Here is a 16,770-nt window from a genome sequence, read left to right on the forward strand (position 1 = left end):
TATGTCCCTGTAAGGGTGAGAGTATGTCCCTGTAAGGGTGAGAGTATGTCCCTGTAAGAGTGAGAGTATGTCCCTGTAAGAGTGAGAGTATGTCCCTGTAAGGGTGAGAGTATGTCCCTGTAAGGGTGAGAGTATGTCCCTGTAAGAGTGAGAGTATGTCCCTGTAAGGGTGAGAGTATGTCCCTGTAAGGGTGAGAGTATGTCCCTGTAAGGGTGAGAGTATGTCCCTGTAAGGGTGAGAGTATGTCCCTGTAAGGGTGAGAGTATGTCCCTGTAAGGGTGAGAGTATGTCCCTGTAAGGATGAGAGTATGTCCCTGTAAGAGTGAGAGTATGTCCCTGTAAGGGTGAGAGTATGTCCCTGTAAGGGTGAGAGTATGTCCCTGTAAGGGTGAGAGTATGTCCCTGTAAGAGTGAGAGTATGTCCCTGTAAGGGTGAGAGTATGTCCCTGTAAGGGTGAGAGTATGTCCCTGTAAGGGGGAGAGTATGTCCCTGTAAGGGTGAGAGTATGTCCCTGTAAGGGTGAGAGTATGTCCCTGTAAGAGTGAGAGTATGTCCCTGTAAGAGTGAGAGTATGTCTCTGTAAGGGTGAGAGTATGTCCCTGTAAGGGTGAGAGTATGTCCCTGTAAGAGTGAGAGTATGTCCCTGTAAGAGTGAGAGTATGTCTCTGTAAGGGTGAGAGTATGTCTCTGTAAGGAGGAGAGTATGTCCCTGTAAGGGGGAGAGTATGTCCCTGTAAGGGTGAGAGTATGTCCCTGTAAGAGTGAGAGTATGTCTCTGTAAGGGCGAGAGTATGTCCCTGTAAGGGCGAGAGTATGTCCCTGTAAGAGTGAGAGTATGTCTCTGTAAGGGTGAGAGTATGTCCCTGTAAGGGTGAGAGTATGTCCCTGTAAGGGTGAGAGTATGTCTCTGTAAGGGTGAGAGTATGTCCCTGTAAGAGTGAGAGTATATCCCTGTAAGGGTGAGAGTATGTCCCTGTAAGGGTGAGAGTATGTCCCTGTAAGGGTGAGAGTATGTCCCTGTAAGGGTGAGAGTATGTCCCTGTAAGGGTGAGAGTATGTCCCTGTAAGGGTGAGAGTATGTCTCTGTAAGAGTGAGAGTATATCCCTGTAAGAGTGAGAGTATGTCCCTGTAAGGGTGAGAGTATGTCCCTGTAAGGGTGAGAGTATGTCCCTGTAAGGGTGAGAGTATGTCTCTGTAAGAGTGAGAGTATATCCCTGTAAGAGTGAGAGTATGTCCCTGTAAGGGTGAGAGTATGTCCCTGTAAGGGTGAGAGTATGTCTCTGTAAGAGTGAGAGTATATCCCTGTAAGAGTGAGAGTATGTCCCTGTAAGGGTGAGAGTATGTCCCTGTAAGGGTGAGAGTATGTCCCTGTAAGGGTGAGAGTATGTCCCTGTAAGGGTGAGAGTATGTCCCTGTAAGGGTGAGAGTATGTCCCTGTAAGGGTGAGAGTATGTCCCTGTAAGGGTGAGAGTATGTCTCTGTAAGAGTGAGAGTATATCCCTGTAAGAGTGAGAGTATGTCTCTGTAAGAGTGAGAGTATATCCCTGTAAGAGTGAGAGTATGTCCCTGTAAGGGTGAGAGTATGTCCCTGTAAGGGTGAGAGTATGTCCCTGTAAGGGTGAGAGTATGTCTCTGTAAGAGTGAGAGTATATCCCTGTAAGAGTGAGAGTATGTCCCTGTAAGGGTGAGAGTATATCCCTGTAAGGGTGAGAGTATGTCTCTGTAAGGGTGAGAGTATGTCCCTGTAAGGGTGAGAGTATATCCCTGTAAGGGTGAGAGTATGTCTCTGTAAGGGTGAGAGTATGTCCCTGTAAGGGTGAGAGTATATCCCTGTAAGGGTGAGAGTATGTCTCTGTAAGGGTGAGAATATATATCTCTGTGTGTGGAGTCAGAGTATGTTCCAGCAGCAGGCCTGTCTGACGCTCACCTTGTCCAGCACAACATCACTGATAGGTGGGAGCCCCTCGGGCTTCTGTACGCAGGCAGGCATGAACTGGAAGCCCAGCAGGAAGTCCCTGTTATACTGCCGCTTCCCATTGGGCTCGGCCAGGTCTGCATCCACCAGGGGGCGTTTGAGAAGGAAGGAGAGAGAGAATGAGGGGGACAAGCCAAGGGAGGAATAATACAGTGAATGGGATGGATTTAAATCGGTTACGAAAACCAAACATTAACTTGTAATGACACCAATTTAGACAGCAGACAACCAGGCTGTTTCATCTTTCTATTTTCCCAGTTAATTGTATTTGGATAAAGTGACACCAGGCAAACACACTGAGGTAGAGGTAGGCAAAAGCACTCGAATTAGAGTAAATCTTGAGTTTTTTTTATTTATTAACACGTTCACTGCCATTGACGAGATATCTCGTCTTAAAAAATCCAACGGTTGACTGCCAATGACGAGATATCTCGTCTTAAAAAAAAAAAAAAACATTTTGACGGTGGGACGTGGATCAACGCCCCCCACGTCTCCTATAAAAATATTGGAGCCACCGAACGTGTACAACCCATTCCACCGACCCACTAAGTGGCGACAGTGCTCTCCAGACTAGAAAAAGCCGAGCCAAAACTGCAGGGGAACGCGCGAGGAAACCATTCTCTCATACTGTAAAATGGATTGGCGAAAACGCTTTCGCTTTCGCGCATTATCGCGCTGGGAGCTGGCGGTGGGGGATTGCAAATTTGCATAATAGATTATGCGTGCAACACACTTTGAAACACCGGCAAAAAGCCCACAATCGCACGCAGCTTCATTGCAGCTGAGCTCACAACCAAAACGACTCATGCAGACTCGCCCAAAGAGCAGCCGCCAGCAGCCAGGCAGCACAGACAGGCAGAGCCTCGCTTGTGACAAATGCTGCAAAGCCACCAGAGACACACCCACGGAGGGAGGAGTTTGAAGGAGAGGGGGGTTTCCTGCTGCTATGGAGGAAATTACTGTTCAAAACTATTGTTTAGATGTCTGATGTCTTACGCCAAAAATAAATGGTTAAAGTGACTGTTCTATCGAATTTCACAAAAAGCCATTTATCTCAGAATAAATTTTCAGACGCTGAAACCATGCTGTATTCTACTGCTAATGCCTACATAACTAGGGATGCACGATATATCGGCAATCATATCGGTATCGGCCGATGTTAGTAATTTTTTAACATATCGGTCATATCGGTATCGGTCAGATGTTGCAATGTTAATATCGGTTATCATTATCAGCCAAATTCTTCACATTGATATGAAATAATGCAGTAAATCTATGATTTATGGGCTTTTCCAAAGGCTTTGCAAATAAAAAAATGCATAACTTTTTCAAATTCAGTGTTAACATGTGTTTTTCAGTATGTACAAAATGTGATGATCATAAAAATGTGGTTTTATACAGATCATATCGACATCGGAAAAATATCGGTTATCGGCCATAACAGCAATGTTAATATCGGTTATCGGCATCGGCCAAAATTTTCATATCGGTGCATCCCTATACATAACTACTAACTCTACAAACTAACTCTTTTAGACAGAGAAAGCACACATTCTATTAGTTCTTTTGAGATCATTTGTGTTCACAAAATCTTAGCAGAAAAGAATCCTCGGCTCTTGAAAGATGAGCCAGAATCCTCAAAAAAAAACCTTGGCAGAACCTACCTACAGTATTGAAAAAACGGCTGGCAGTGAATGTGTTAAGGGCAAAACAGAAGCGTTTCAGCCTTAGGCCATCATCAGTGTACGATGATGGCCTAAGGCCATCCTCTAAGGCCTATCACAATGAGTGGAGATGAGACGCTCTTCTCTATAGAGGGTATGCACACCCACTGGAACACGCCCCCTCAATCAGGAATGAGTGTCAAAATGAGTGTCAGGTTCCTCCCTGAGCAGCAGGTGTCAGTTATCTAGGCTGATTACTGCATTCAAGCTCAGTCTTGCTGTGACTCAGTGGGCGTGACCCCACAGTGACTTCTGCCTCTGTGACATCACATGCATACCCTCTATTGCACGGGTCACATTTTCTGCCTGGTGCAGCTTTCAGCCAGGCAGTGCAGACACTGTGGTGCTCCTAACCTTCCATGTCCTGGGCCGTCCCTGTAGAGTTCTCCTTGTCTCCGGGCGTGACGCCGCTGTCACTGCTCTCTGTCTCGGAGGTGTGGCCCGCCCCGTTCCTCATGGGCTCCAGCTCGGCTTCACCGTTCTCCTCCGGGGCGGGGGGCTTCGGCTCGGCCTCGGGGCCAGAGACGAGGGCTGGAGCGGGGGCCGGGGTGGGGGGCTTCTCCTCGGCCTCGGGGCCAGAGACAGGGGCCGGAGCGGGGGCCGGGGTCAAGGCTGAGGGCAGGGGAGCAGGGCTGCTGCTCAGCGGAGCCGACTGCAACGCCTGCTCTCCCAACACAGGCTGCTCTACTGGCCTGGGCTCGTCCTGCAGGGAGGTGAGAGAGTTTCACATTCGTGACTTATTGAACCTGTGTCGGTAAGCAGCATCCACCCTGCCCAAGTGTCCTTGAGCAACACATTAAACCAGTAGCAAGTCCACGGGTGTTGCAGCTCTCTCTGATCTCTTTGTGGAGGTGGGGGATTCCAAGTGCAATAAAAATAACACATAAGCCACTTCTTAACATGCAGTGGAATCCGTATTATAACCTGCACCTAGCCGTTTTGGCCTGCATGTTAAACAACAATTAGCCGGCCTATGCGCACTCCCGCGACTCCGTATCTTATCTACCTCGACGCCTATAAGATCCGCTTCCACGCAATCGTGGCTCATGTTTAACAGTGGCAGGTCAGTATCCGCATATACGTAGTGGGCAGGTGTGGCTCTTCGTGACTCACTTCCCGTTCGCTAGTTTATTAATTAATTAATCGTTCGGGCAATCGCTTATATCAACGAGCAAACTCACGGTTTCCTCAAGTGCTGCAAAAACGGCTTGATTTGTTAAGTGGGGGCTAGAATGACCGTGCTTTCCGAGGTGAGGGCTGGCTTGACTGCAGTTGCAGGCAGCCAGGTCCAGTGCATCAGGAGGGATGCTGCTGCGCTGCTTGCTTGCTCCCATGTCAGAAAAAGCCAAACTTTTGTGGGGAGAAATACATTGAAAACTAGTCAGATATGACTTGAAATGCCACTTGTAAAATAAATCACCCACAGTGATTGACGACAGTCCGACCACTATTTTGACTGGGCGGCTTTATGTAGCCAAAGGCGAAGCGCTCATTTTTGGCACATTGCCACCCCTCGTTGGAATGGACTCCGTTAAAATGGCATGCTTTTTGTCGCTAACGTGATGCAGCCAATTCTATCAGCAGGCAGTGTTGTGTGCCTCTCCACTGCGTAGAGGATAGGAGCTGACTGACTGATAGGCTATCAAACTTTTGTGGGGAGAAATACATTTAAAACTATAGTCAGATATGACTAGTTGCCACTTGTAAAATAAATCACCCACAGTGATTGACGACGGTGCGACCACTATTTTGACTGCCTCATAGCTAAAGCTGTTTCCTATCACATTTCTTGTTTTTGATAGATGCTACCGTGACGCCCCCCAGCCCCCCCCCCCCCGCCCACTGGCAGAAAAAACGGCTCATATCCAGTTGTTTCTTAACAAAGACCCCTCATGTTTAGAAAGGCAAAACCTGAAAATATCCTGCTCTCTCTAGCCGGACATGATCCAGAGTTCATGTTTAAAAGGCACTTTAGTCACATCACACTGGCCACTGATTAGACCATGCATCACATTTCCGACGCGTTTCTATCTTTTTCAGACATGCGTAGCAGCAACAGTGCTTTTTAGGATCAACATGATTTTATGAGAAAAGATACTGTTAGAGAATGAAATTCCACAGCCAAAAGGTAAACAGTGAACCACTTGAAGGAAACCAGTTGAAATGAAATGATGGAGCCAGGAGTCAGAAGAAGTCGTCTGATATGATGTATTGAACAAAGATCTTGGCCAAGAGATGCACTCTTGTATATTCACGGATGGATACACAGGCTTACATACATTGAACAGAAAGTCAAAGATACTTATAGGACACACATCAGATGACATGTCTTGACGCACACTTGAAGGCTACTCTGTAGACTCAACCTATCTGTTATTCTGGCCCTGTAGAGCGCACCGTGGCACGGTGACAGGGCACCGTGGCACGGTGACAGGGCACAGTGTGCGATAGAGAGGAGCTGCAAATGTAAGGTACAAGTTATCTAAATACGTCTGTCTGTGTATGTACACAGGTTATCCAAATATGAAGTCTGTCTGCGTCATAACTATATGTAACTAAAATGGAAATGTATATGAATATATTAATAACTAGGGATTGGCCAAATAAAGGCTAATGTGATGTAAATTTTCTCTATCAGATACATTTTCAGCTTTTATCAGATTTGAATCAAATAAAGCCTTGGCCTTCATTCTGTGTAAAGATTATTGTGAAATTCAAACGCTAAATATAGTTCTGAAGCTCATAAAAGTAGGGTGACAATCAGAACTACTAGCTTAGTTTGTCAATAAAGCTTGTTGCATTCCTCATGTTGCCAGGTCTGCGGTTTTCAAAGTACTTTGGAAATGTTCTAAATGCTGTGGGACTTTGTCAGGCTTGTATTGTGGAGTAAGAGTTTTCTTAGTGGTTTGTTATTTTGGACTAGTTCTGTTGATCATTGAGCTGTTTATAGGTTGGGTTTAATTGGCACTGGGATGGTTTTGTCACTAAGAACCTGCCAACACTTCTCCCCGTCCCAGTCTCCCCTTCTGTGTGTGTGTGTGTGTGTGTGTGTGTGTGTGTGTGTGTGTGTGTGTGTGTGTGTGTGTGTGTGTGTGTGTGTGTGTTGTACTCAGGCTTGGGGAGTAACGGATTACCTGTAACGGGATTACATAATCAGATTACAAAAAAAATAAAAACGTAATTACATTTTTAAAGTAACCCTCCGAACCCTGTGGGCACCCTCAAGTTTGTAAGTAATACAATTCTGTATTTTGGTCCTGAAAACGTAAGTATAAAGATGTTTCAGTTAACACCTCTCCCATTGGCTTTAATCTCCTTTTGCGTTCCAGCTACCCACCCTCCCCTTCTTACCTCAGTCTCCTTCTGAAGCGCGTCTCCAACAGGGCTCCCTTCATTTGGTTTCCTCCAGGTCTTTGGTGTGGCAGGAGCAGTCTGACTTACTGCAGGGAAATACAAATGCCAGAGCATGGAGTCAGACATAGAGAGGCCATCACAGGTAGGGATGGAGCAGATCTGATCCAATATCGGTATCGGGTGGCGATTTGGCACTAATTCACGGATCAGATTTTTTTTTTTGCAATTCCAGCGCGGGCCGTAATTTGCCCATGTATAATAGTATCGGCATAATATCGGTATCGGCAGATATCCAAATTCAGGTATCGGAATCGGAAGTGAAAAAAGGGGATCGGTGCATCCCTAATCACAGGTTGGGTTTACTTAATTTGTAGCCCTAAGTAGATCTACAACTTGTTCATGTGCGTGATGGCTTCTGGAACAATGCTATTTTCATACCGCTTTGTTCTGCACTTTGGGACTATGAACAGTGATATGATATGGGATGATTTATAGTGACATGAAACTGAGAAAAGCTGGCATGATTGATGGCGATATGAAAGTGAGTAAAGCAAGCAAATCTTCTGAAGCTGTCACCAGCAAATATTTGGTATTTTTTACTTTACTAGAAACTATTCTTCTATTCTGCAGCTAGGCTGTGCGTTTTCTCAGCAGTAGTCATAGACCTTTTCTCAGGAGCCCGAGTTAATGATCCTGAGGTACTCGCTGTCTAATGAGGGTGTTTGATTGTGAGATTGTGAGATTTTGATTGTGAGATTCTCTTTTATATACGATGATTCACTCGAGCACTCGATGAGGTATCTCAAAACAGAGGTCATTCTGTCTCAATGTCTAACGCGGGTCAACTGGCCCCGTCTCTTCTCTTTTATATAAAAGATGATTTTGGTCAAAAATTATGTCACTGATGATGTCCCAATGTTGATGTCACTCGCTTATAAAAGATGATTTTGGTCCCAATGCCTATGACATCATCAGTGATGTCACTCGCTGATGACATCATCCAATTTAAACAAACAAACAGAGCCCACTTACTCCCTTTTATAGATGATGATGACAAATGATTCATCTTGTCAAAATTATAACACAATATTTTTTTTGTCAATCGACTAAGAGTTTCAGCACTATAATTTAGCATTATCTTTTGAGTTACAACTTACCTGAGACTGTCTTGTCTTATTATCAATTGTCTTGATGTGATAAATCCTGCGCATCTGCTACTCTGACCAAGTTACAAACAGTAAGAAATATTTGCAAATACCATTTGATATAAAAGAAAGAGATAAACAATTAAAATATATATATATATATATAAAAATAGAAAAGCGCTGTGCTAAGATCAGCAATGAATTCTGACTGTGCCTTCATGGAAAAATAAATAAGTGCGTCAGTGCATAATAGTGTTTACTCAGAGCTTATTTGCAGTGCGTGCCATATTCATTAAACAGCCTAGTTCATGACAGGGCCACTTGATTGATATGTTATTATGTATACATAATAGCATAGAACTTCTCACAACATCCTGCTCTCATATGGAAGCTTGCCTCTTGTTGGCTGGCTGGATTGGGGTGATTAAACTTAGCAAACTGCATTGCAATTTTTGAGAAAAGTTGCCATTAGATAGTAGTTGGGGGGCTCAATCCCCCCCAACTTGCAATTTTTGCAAGTTCCCAAAATTTTACAAAAAAAAAAGAAAACGCTGCATTTTTCATCGCAACAATGACAAAAAAGGGTGTGAAGTCCTGGAGGGACTGATATGCAATAGCAAGCAACAGATACCTGTAGTGGGACTCTTCCTTGTGAGTGCTTGTTGCTGGGGCTCTGGTTTGCTGTCAGCTACGCCGGCGTGCGCCTCGCTGCCTGCTTTGGGGGCGAGGTCTTTAGTGTCGGAGGGCTTGCTGCTCGGCTCCTCGGCCTCTGCTGTGGCCTGCACTAGAGGCGGAAGGCCAGGGGGAGGCGCTGGCAAAGCTGGGGCAGGGCTCGAGGTCAGGGTGACTGGCACCACAGCCACAGGTGCCATAGGGGCAAGGGCAGGGGCAGCAGCAGCAACGGGCACCTCGGGCCTCACGTCAGAGGGCAAAGTCTCGGCAGAGGAGGAGGCCTCTCTGGAAGCCTGGGGCTGGAGCGCAGCCGGAGGCAGAGGACGAGGCTCCGGGGGGGCATCCAGCTCGGGCACGGGGTCCGCCAGGCCGTTCAGGGCCTTGGGACCCGGGGCCGGAGAAGCAGCCAGAGCGCGCGGGACTTCTGAAAGAGGCTTGTCTGTGTTGGGGGTGGGAGTCTGAGGTGGCGCCAGAGGCAGCTTGGGCTCCCCGGCCGAAGAGGAGGAGGAGGAAGAGGATGGAGGAGGAGCAGCGGGTGCCTCAGCTGAAGAGGAGGAGGAGGAAGAGGATGGAGGAGGAGCAGCGGGTGCCTCAGCTGAGGGATGTTCACTGGCGTTGGCCACAGGAAGCAGGACAGTGGCGGCGGGCGAGGGAAGCTCTGGTTGGACAGGGGGACAGGGCTCAGTGACAGCAGGGGCGCTGGCCTCCACTCTCGCCACTGGGGGCTCCACTCTCTCCACTGGGGGCTCAGGCTGTACAAGCTCAGGCGAGGAAGACTTCTGGACAGCCGGCTCCAATTTTGGCGTATCATCTAGAAGGAGGAAGCATAGAGATACTGTATATAGATATATGGCTTTATAATTCAATCTGCAGCACAGCACTGAAAAAGAAGATCCTTTAAAAGGGACAGCTCACCCTAAAATCCAAAATACATATTTTCCCTCTCACCTGTAGTGCTATTTATCCACCTAGATCGTTTTGGTGTGAGTTTTGGAGATATCAGGTGTACAGATTTCTGCCTTCTCTCCAATACAATGGAACTGGATGGCACTCAGCTTGTGGTGCTCAAAGCACAAAAAAAATACATTTGAAAAAATCAACAGCATCGCTTTCCAGAAATCATGACCTGGTTACCCAAGATAATCCACATACCTTGTTGTGAGCAGGATAATCTAGGAACTATTTTATTTTTCCACCAAACTACTCCCACTAGCTGCTAGCTAGCTGCTGCTCTAGCTACTGCTAGCTGCAGTTTCATGTAGGAACTAGCTAGCAGCTAGCAGGTGTAGTTCGGTCAAAAGAAAATAGTTCCTACATTAAACTGCTCACAACAAGGTCTGTGGATTATCTTGATTAACAGGGTGATGATTTCTCGAAACGGACATATTGCTGTTTTGACCACCACAAACTGAGTGCCATCCAGTTCCATTGTATTTGAGAGAAGGCAGAAATCTTTAGGGTTGATATCTCCAAAACTCAGGCAACTAACACAAAACAATATAGATGGATACATAGCACTACAGGTGAGAGTAAAAACATGTATTTTGGATTTTAGGGTGAGCTGTCCCTTTAACAATGCTATTTCTTACACATTATTTTAAAATGTAGGTTATCCATCAAATCCAACTAAACACAATGGCCCCCCTTAGGAAGACTTCTTGGACTTCACGAGTTCCATTTCCTAAAGGGGCTATGCCATTTTGTAGAGGCTATCTTACTATAGCTGAAGTGCAGAAGCTCCTGCCTCCTGCCATACACCAGTGATTCAACACATGAAGGCTTGTTTGTGTGGCTTTCACTATCTTACCAACCACCTAGACTTCTTGAAAAGAACATTGAAGACTTTAACATTAGGGGTGTCAAAAATAATCGATTATAAGATGCATCGCGATGCGGACCTGCACGAGTCTGCATCGATTCACAAATGTCAAAAATCGATTATAAAAAAAAAATATATATATATATATATATATATATATATATATATATATATATATATATATATTTATATAATCAAATAAAATATAATGGAAGTACATGCAGTTGTTTATTTTAATTATGGATCATAATACAATGCAATTCTAAATGCACTTTTATTTTAAAAGTAGCCACACAGTGAGAAAAAAGAAAGTGAGAAAAAAAATCATGTATTCGGGAAAAAAAGTGATGCATCGATTTAAGATGCATCGAGATGCATCGATAATCGTTATCGAATCGAATCGAATCGTAGCCCTCTGAATCGTAATCGAATCGTGAGGCCAGTGAAGATTCACAACCCTACTTAACATGATGTCTGGTTACCTGTCAAAGTGTTGCTCGACAAACCAGCCAGATGAAACTTCACGATGAAAGTCACTTGGTGACTGACTGGTGGTTACTTCCCACCCTGAATAAAAGTGCAGTCTGAACCAGACCAAGGTGGACAAATTGCCAAATATGACCCTTTATTTTCTAGAATATTCTTCATGGTGAATGAATGTTTAATAAGCACGGCGCCTGGATTAAATTGCCCAAGTGATTCCAATGTAATGCCAGTGATGGGAACAGAGAAATGTTCCATAGCTGTCCATAATGAAACTTCTGTTCCGTGGGCAGATTTGACAGTCCTTCCAAGATTTTTCATTACAGCCAAAAACACATCATTTGAAAGAGGACTTTTGCCATTTGTGGTGTTTCTATGTTGTGTTTCTATGTTTAGTTGAGGGAAACGTAAGATTGTTGATAGAAATGGCAAAGCCAAGCAGAGAGAATATTATCTACTCGTGTTAACATTTATTTTATATTACCGTTGTTTAATCAGTGTTTAAATTGCCATCATTATTTTTTCTCGTTATTGTTCTGAAGGATAAAATAGGCAACTAATAGGTGACTGGTCAAACACTAACAATATTTGAAGACTGCTGCTCAGTTCACTTAAGAATCACAAATTCCTGGAGGGTCCGATATAAATGTTTTAAATTCTGAAACATTAAAAAAGAATGAAGAGTTGCTCAGTTAAGATGTTAAAAGAAAAAGGTGAGAGCCCTAGTGGTTAGCTGGAGTGAAGGTATTTTAGAAGAGGTGAGAGAGAGAGGGGGGGGGGCAGACCTGGCCCTGGCTTGGTGTCTGATGCCCCGGCTGCCGGGGCCGGCGGGGGCTGTGGCTGGGGGGGCTCCAGGGGGGTGTAAGCTCCAGGCGGGGGCTGTGTCTGTGGCTGAGGGGGCTCCAGGGGGGTGTAGGCTCCAGGATGGGCCTGCTGCGGCTGAGGTGGCTGGGACTGCTGCTGCTGCTGCTGCTGCTGCTGCTGCTGCTGCTGCTGCTGCTGCGGCTCTGGAGTCTGGCTGCTGCCCGGCTGCTGCTGCGATTTGAGGTAGAAAATGTGAGGATAATGAGGGTGCGGCCATAAAAACTAGCAACACAGAAGAAAAAACAGACAGACAGGCAACAGAGACGCAGCACAGACAAACAAACAAGCAAACAAGCCCAAACGCAGGAGGAGAAAAGCAGCAAAGGAGGAGACCAGTGAGGTATGGTTAGGTTAGGAGGAGAAGCAGAGGAGGACGAGACAGGAGGAACAGGATGAAGAATGGAGATGGATGCAGGTAGAACGGCAGGAGGAGGAGAAGAAGATGAAGGCGAAGAAGCAGAAGGATGGAAAGTGAAGGACAGAGAGGAGGGGAGAGAGAAGTAAAGAAAACAGAAAGGGGCACAAAAAGACAGAGAGGGGAAAGACTGTTAACATCCAGGGAGAAGACAGGGAGGAACAAGTCACAACAACGTCTCTGTTAACATCCAGGGAGGAACACAGAGAGGAAGAAGTCACAACAACGTCTCTTTTTCAGAATCCAACAATGCCATCTTATTATGGCTCGCTTCATTTGATCTGTTAATACCACAGTTAATACCCCATTCACACCAGGGTCCAACCAGGGCTAGGATGTGTTGAACATGGGTAAAGTAACCCTGGTGGTTGGTATGAAAGCACTAGTGTTACAATAGAAGAGTTGAACATGGGTAAAGTAACCCTGGTGGTTGGTATGAAAGCACTAGTGTTACAATAGAAGGGTTGAACATGGGTAAAGTAATCCTGATGGTTGGTATGAAAGCACTAGTGTTACAATAGAAGGGTTGAACATGGGTAAAGTAACCCTGGTGGTTGGTATGAAAGCACTAGTGTTACAATAGAAGGGTTGAACATGGGTAAAGTAATCCTGGTGGTTGGTATGAAAGCACTAGTGTTACAATAGAAGGGTTGAACATGGGTAAAGTAATCCTGGTGGTTGGTATGAAAGCACTAGTGTTACAATAGAAGGGTTGAACATGGGTAAAGTAATCCTGGTGGTTGGTATGAAAGCACTAGTGTTACAATAGAAGGGTTGAACATGGGTAAAGTAATCCTGGTGGTTGGTATGAAAGCACTAGTGTTACAATAGAAGGGTTGAACATGGGTAAAGTAACCCTGGTGGTTGGTATGAAAGCACTAGTGTTACAATAGAAGAGTTGAACATGGGTAAAGTAATCCTGATGGTTGGTATGAAAGCACTAGTGTTACAATAGAAGGGTTGAACATGGGTAAAGTAATCCTGATGGTTGGTATGAAAGCACTAGTGTTACAATAGAAGGGTTGAACATGGGTAAAGTAACCCTGGTGGTTGGTATGAAAGCACTAGTGTTACAATAGAAGGGTTGAACATGGGTAAAGTAATCCTGGTGGTTGGTATGAAAGCACTAGTGTTACAATAGAAGAGTTGAACATGGGTAAAGTAACCCTGGTGGTTGGTATGAAAGCACTAGTGTTACAATAGAAGGGTTGAACATGGGTAAAGTAATCCTGATGGTTGGTATGAAAGCACTAGTGTTACAATAGAAGGGTTGAACATGGGTAAAGTAATCCTGGTGGTTGGTATGAAAGCACTAGTGTTACAATAGAAGGGTTGAACATGGGTAAAGTAATCCTGGTGGTTGGTATGAAAGCACTAGTGTTACAATAGAAGGGTTGAACATGGGTAAAGTAACCCTGGTGGTTGGTATGAAAGCACTAGTGTTACAATAGAAGGGTTGAACATGGGTAAAGTAATCCTGGTGGTTGGTATGAAAGCACTAGTGTTACAATAGAAGGGTTGAACATGGGTAAAGTAACCCTGGTGGTTGGTATGAAAGCACTAGTGTTACAATAGAAGGGTTGAACATGGGTAAAGTAACCCTGGTGGTTGGTATGAAAGCACTAGTGTTACAATAGAAGGGTTGAACATGGGTAAAGTAACCCTGGTGGTTGGTATGAAAGCACTAGTGTTACAATAGAAGAGTTGAACATGGGTAAAGTAACCCTGGTGGTTGGTATGAAAGCACTAGTGTTACAATAGAAGAGTTGAACATGGGTAAAGTAATCCTGGTGGTTGGTATGAAAGCACTAGTGTTACAATAGAAGAGTTGAACATGGGTAAAGTAAACCTGGTGGTTGGTATGAAAGCACTAGTGTTACAATAGAAGGGTTGAACATGGGTAAAGTAATCCTGGTGGTTGGTATGAAAGCACTAGTGTTACAATAGAAGGGTTGAACATGGGTAAAGTAACCCTGGTGGTTGGTATGAAAGCACTAGTGTTACAATAGAAGGGTTGAACATGGGTAAAGTAATCCTGGTGGTTGGTATGAAAGCACTAGTGTTACAATAGAAGGGTTGAACATGGGTAAAGTAATCCTGGTGGTTGGTATGAAAGCACTAGTGTTACAATAGAAGAGTTGAACATGGGTAAAGTAATCCTGGTGGTTGGTATGAAAGCACTAGTGTTACAATAGAAGGGTTGAACATGGGTAAAGTAATCCTGGTGGTTGGTATGAAAGCACTAGTGTTACAATAGAAGGGTTGAACATGGGTAAAGTAATCCTGGTGGTTGGTATGAAAGCACTAGTGTTACAATAGAAGAGTTGAACATGGGTAAAGTAATCCTGATGGTTGGTATGAAAGCACTAGTGTTACAATAGAAGGGTTGAACATGGGTAAAGTAATCCTGGTGGTTGGTATGAAAGCACTAGTGTTACAATAGAAGAGTTGAACATGGGTAAAGTAACCCTGGTGGTTGGTATGAAAGCACTAGTGTTACAATAGAAGGGTTGAACATGGGTAAAGTAATCCTGATGGTTGGTATGAAAGCACTAGTGTTACAATAGAAGGGTTGAACATGGGTAAAGTAACCCTGGTGGTTGGTATGAAAGCACTAGTGTTACAATAGAAGGGTTGAACATGGGTAAAGTAACCCTGGTGGTTGGTATGAAAGCACTAGTGTTACAATAGAAGGGTTGAACATGGGTAAAGTAATCCTGATGGTTGGTATGAAAGCACTAGTGTTACAATAGAAGGGTTGAACATGGGTAAAGTAATCCTGGTGGTTGGTATGAAAGCACTAGTGTTACAATAGAAGAGTTGAACATGGGTAAAGTAATCCTGGTGGTTGGTATGAAAGCACTAGTGTTACAATAGAAGGGTTGAACATGGGTAAAGTAATCCTGGTGGTTGGTATGAAAGCACTAGTGTTACAATAGAAGAGTTGAACATGGGTAAAGTAATCCTGATGGTTGGTATGAAAGCACTAGTGTTACAATAGAAGGGTTGAACATGGGTAAAGTAATCCTGGTGGTTGGTATGAAAGCACTAGTGTTACAATAGAAGGGTTGAACATGGGTAAAGTAATCCTGGTGGTTGGTATGAAAGCACTAGTGTTACAATAGAAGGGTTGAACATGGGTAAAGTAATCCTGGTGGTTGGTATGAAAGCACTAGTGTTACAATAGAAGGGTTGAACATGGGTAAAGTAATCCTGGTGGTTGGTATGAAAGCACTAGTGTTACAATAGAAGGGTTGAACATGGGTAAAGTAATCCTGGTGGTTGGTATGAAAGCACTAGTGTTACAATAGAAGGGTTGAACATGGGTAAAGTAACCCTGGTGGTTGGTATGAAAGCACTAGTGTTACAATAGAAGGGTTGAACATGGGTAAAGTAATCCTGATGGTTGGTATGAAAGCACTAGTGTTACAATAGAAGGGTTGAACATGGGTAAAGTAATCCTGGTGGTTGGTATGAAAGCACTAGTGTTACAATAGAAGGGTTGAACATGGGTAAAGTAATCCTGGTGGTTGGTATGAAAGCACTAGTGTTACAATAGAAGGGTTGAACATGGGTAAAGTAACCCTGGTGGTTGGTATGAAAGCACTAGTGTTACAATAGAAGAGTTGAACATGGGTAAAGTAATCCTGATGGTTGGTATGAAAGCACTAGTGTTACAATAGAAGGGTTGAACATGGGTAAAGTAATCCTGATGGTTGGTATGAAAGCACTAGTGTTACAATAGAAGGGTTGAACATGGGTAAAGTAACCCTGGTGGTTGGTATGAAAGCACTAGTGTTACAATAGAAGGGTTGAACATGGGTAAAGTAATCCTGGTGGTTGGTATGAAAGCACTAGTGTTACAATAGAAGAGTTGAACATGGGTAAAGTAACCCTGGTGGTTGGTATGAAAGCACTAGTGTTACAATAGAAGGGTTGAACATGGGTAAAGTAATCCTGATGGTTGGTATGAAAGCACTAGTGTTACAATAGAAGGGTTGAACATGGGTAAAGTAACCCTGGTGGTTGGTATGAAAGCACTAGTGTTACAATAGAAGGGTTGAACATGGGTAAAGTAACCCTGGTGGTTGGTATGAAAGCACTAGTGTTACAATAGAAGGGTTGAACATGGGTAAAGTAATCCTGATGGTTGGTATGAAAGCACTAGTGTTACAATAGAAGGGTTGAACATGGGTAAAGTAACCCTGGTGGTTGGTATGAAAGCACTAGTGTTACAATAGAAGGGTTGAACATGGGTAAAGTAATCCTGGTGGTTGGTATGAAAGCACTAGTGTTACAATAGAAGGGTTGAACAT

At 44.3% G+C, this 16,770-nt stretch overlaps 1 protein-coding gene across 3 annotated transcripts in view; it reads right to left on the reverse strand.

Annotated features, from left to right (window-relative positions):
• Window positions 1–16,770, reverse strand: part of eif4g3a (eukaryotic translation initiation factor 4 gamma, 3a) — a 152,281-nt gene that overhangs the window by 58,528 nt on the left and 76,983 nt on the right. For all 3 annotated transcript variants that reach the window (XM_083662048.1, XM_083662047.1, XM_083662046.1), the window contains 5 exons: window positions 11,961–12,210; window positions 8,833–9,684; window positions 7,054–7,142; window positions 4,057–4,405; window positions 1,931–2,055 (listed from right to left, as the gene is read on the reverse strand). In XM_083662048.1, coding sequence (XP_083518174.1) covers window positions 1,931–2,055; window positions 4,057–4,405; window positions 7,054–7,142; window positions 8,833–9,684; window positions 11,961–12,210 — 1,665 coding nt within the window. The remainder of the gene's footprint in view (window positions 1–1,930; window positions 2,056–4,056; window positions 4,406–7,053; window positions 7,143–8,832; window positions 9,685–11,960; window positions 12,211–16,770) is intronic.

Source organism: Poromitra crassiceps (assembly GCF_964638095.1).
Source record: "Poromitra crassiceps genome assembly, chromosome: 27".
Taxonomy (NCBI): Eukaryota; Metazoa; Chordata; class Actinopteri; order Beryciformes; family Melamphaidae; genus Poromitra; species Poromitra crassiceps.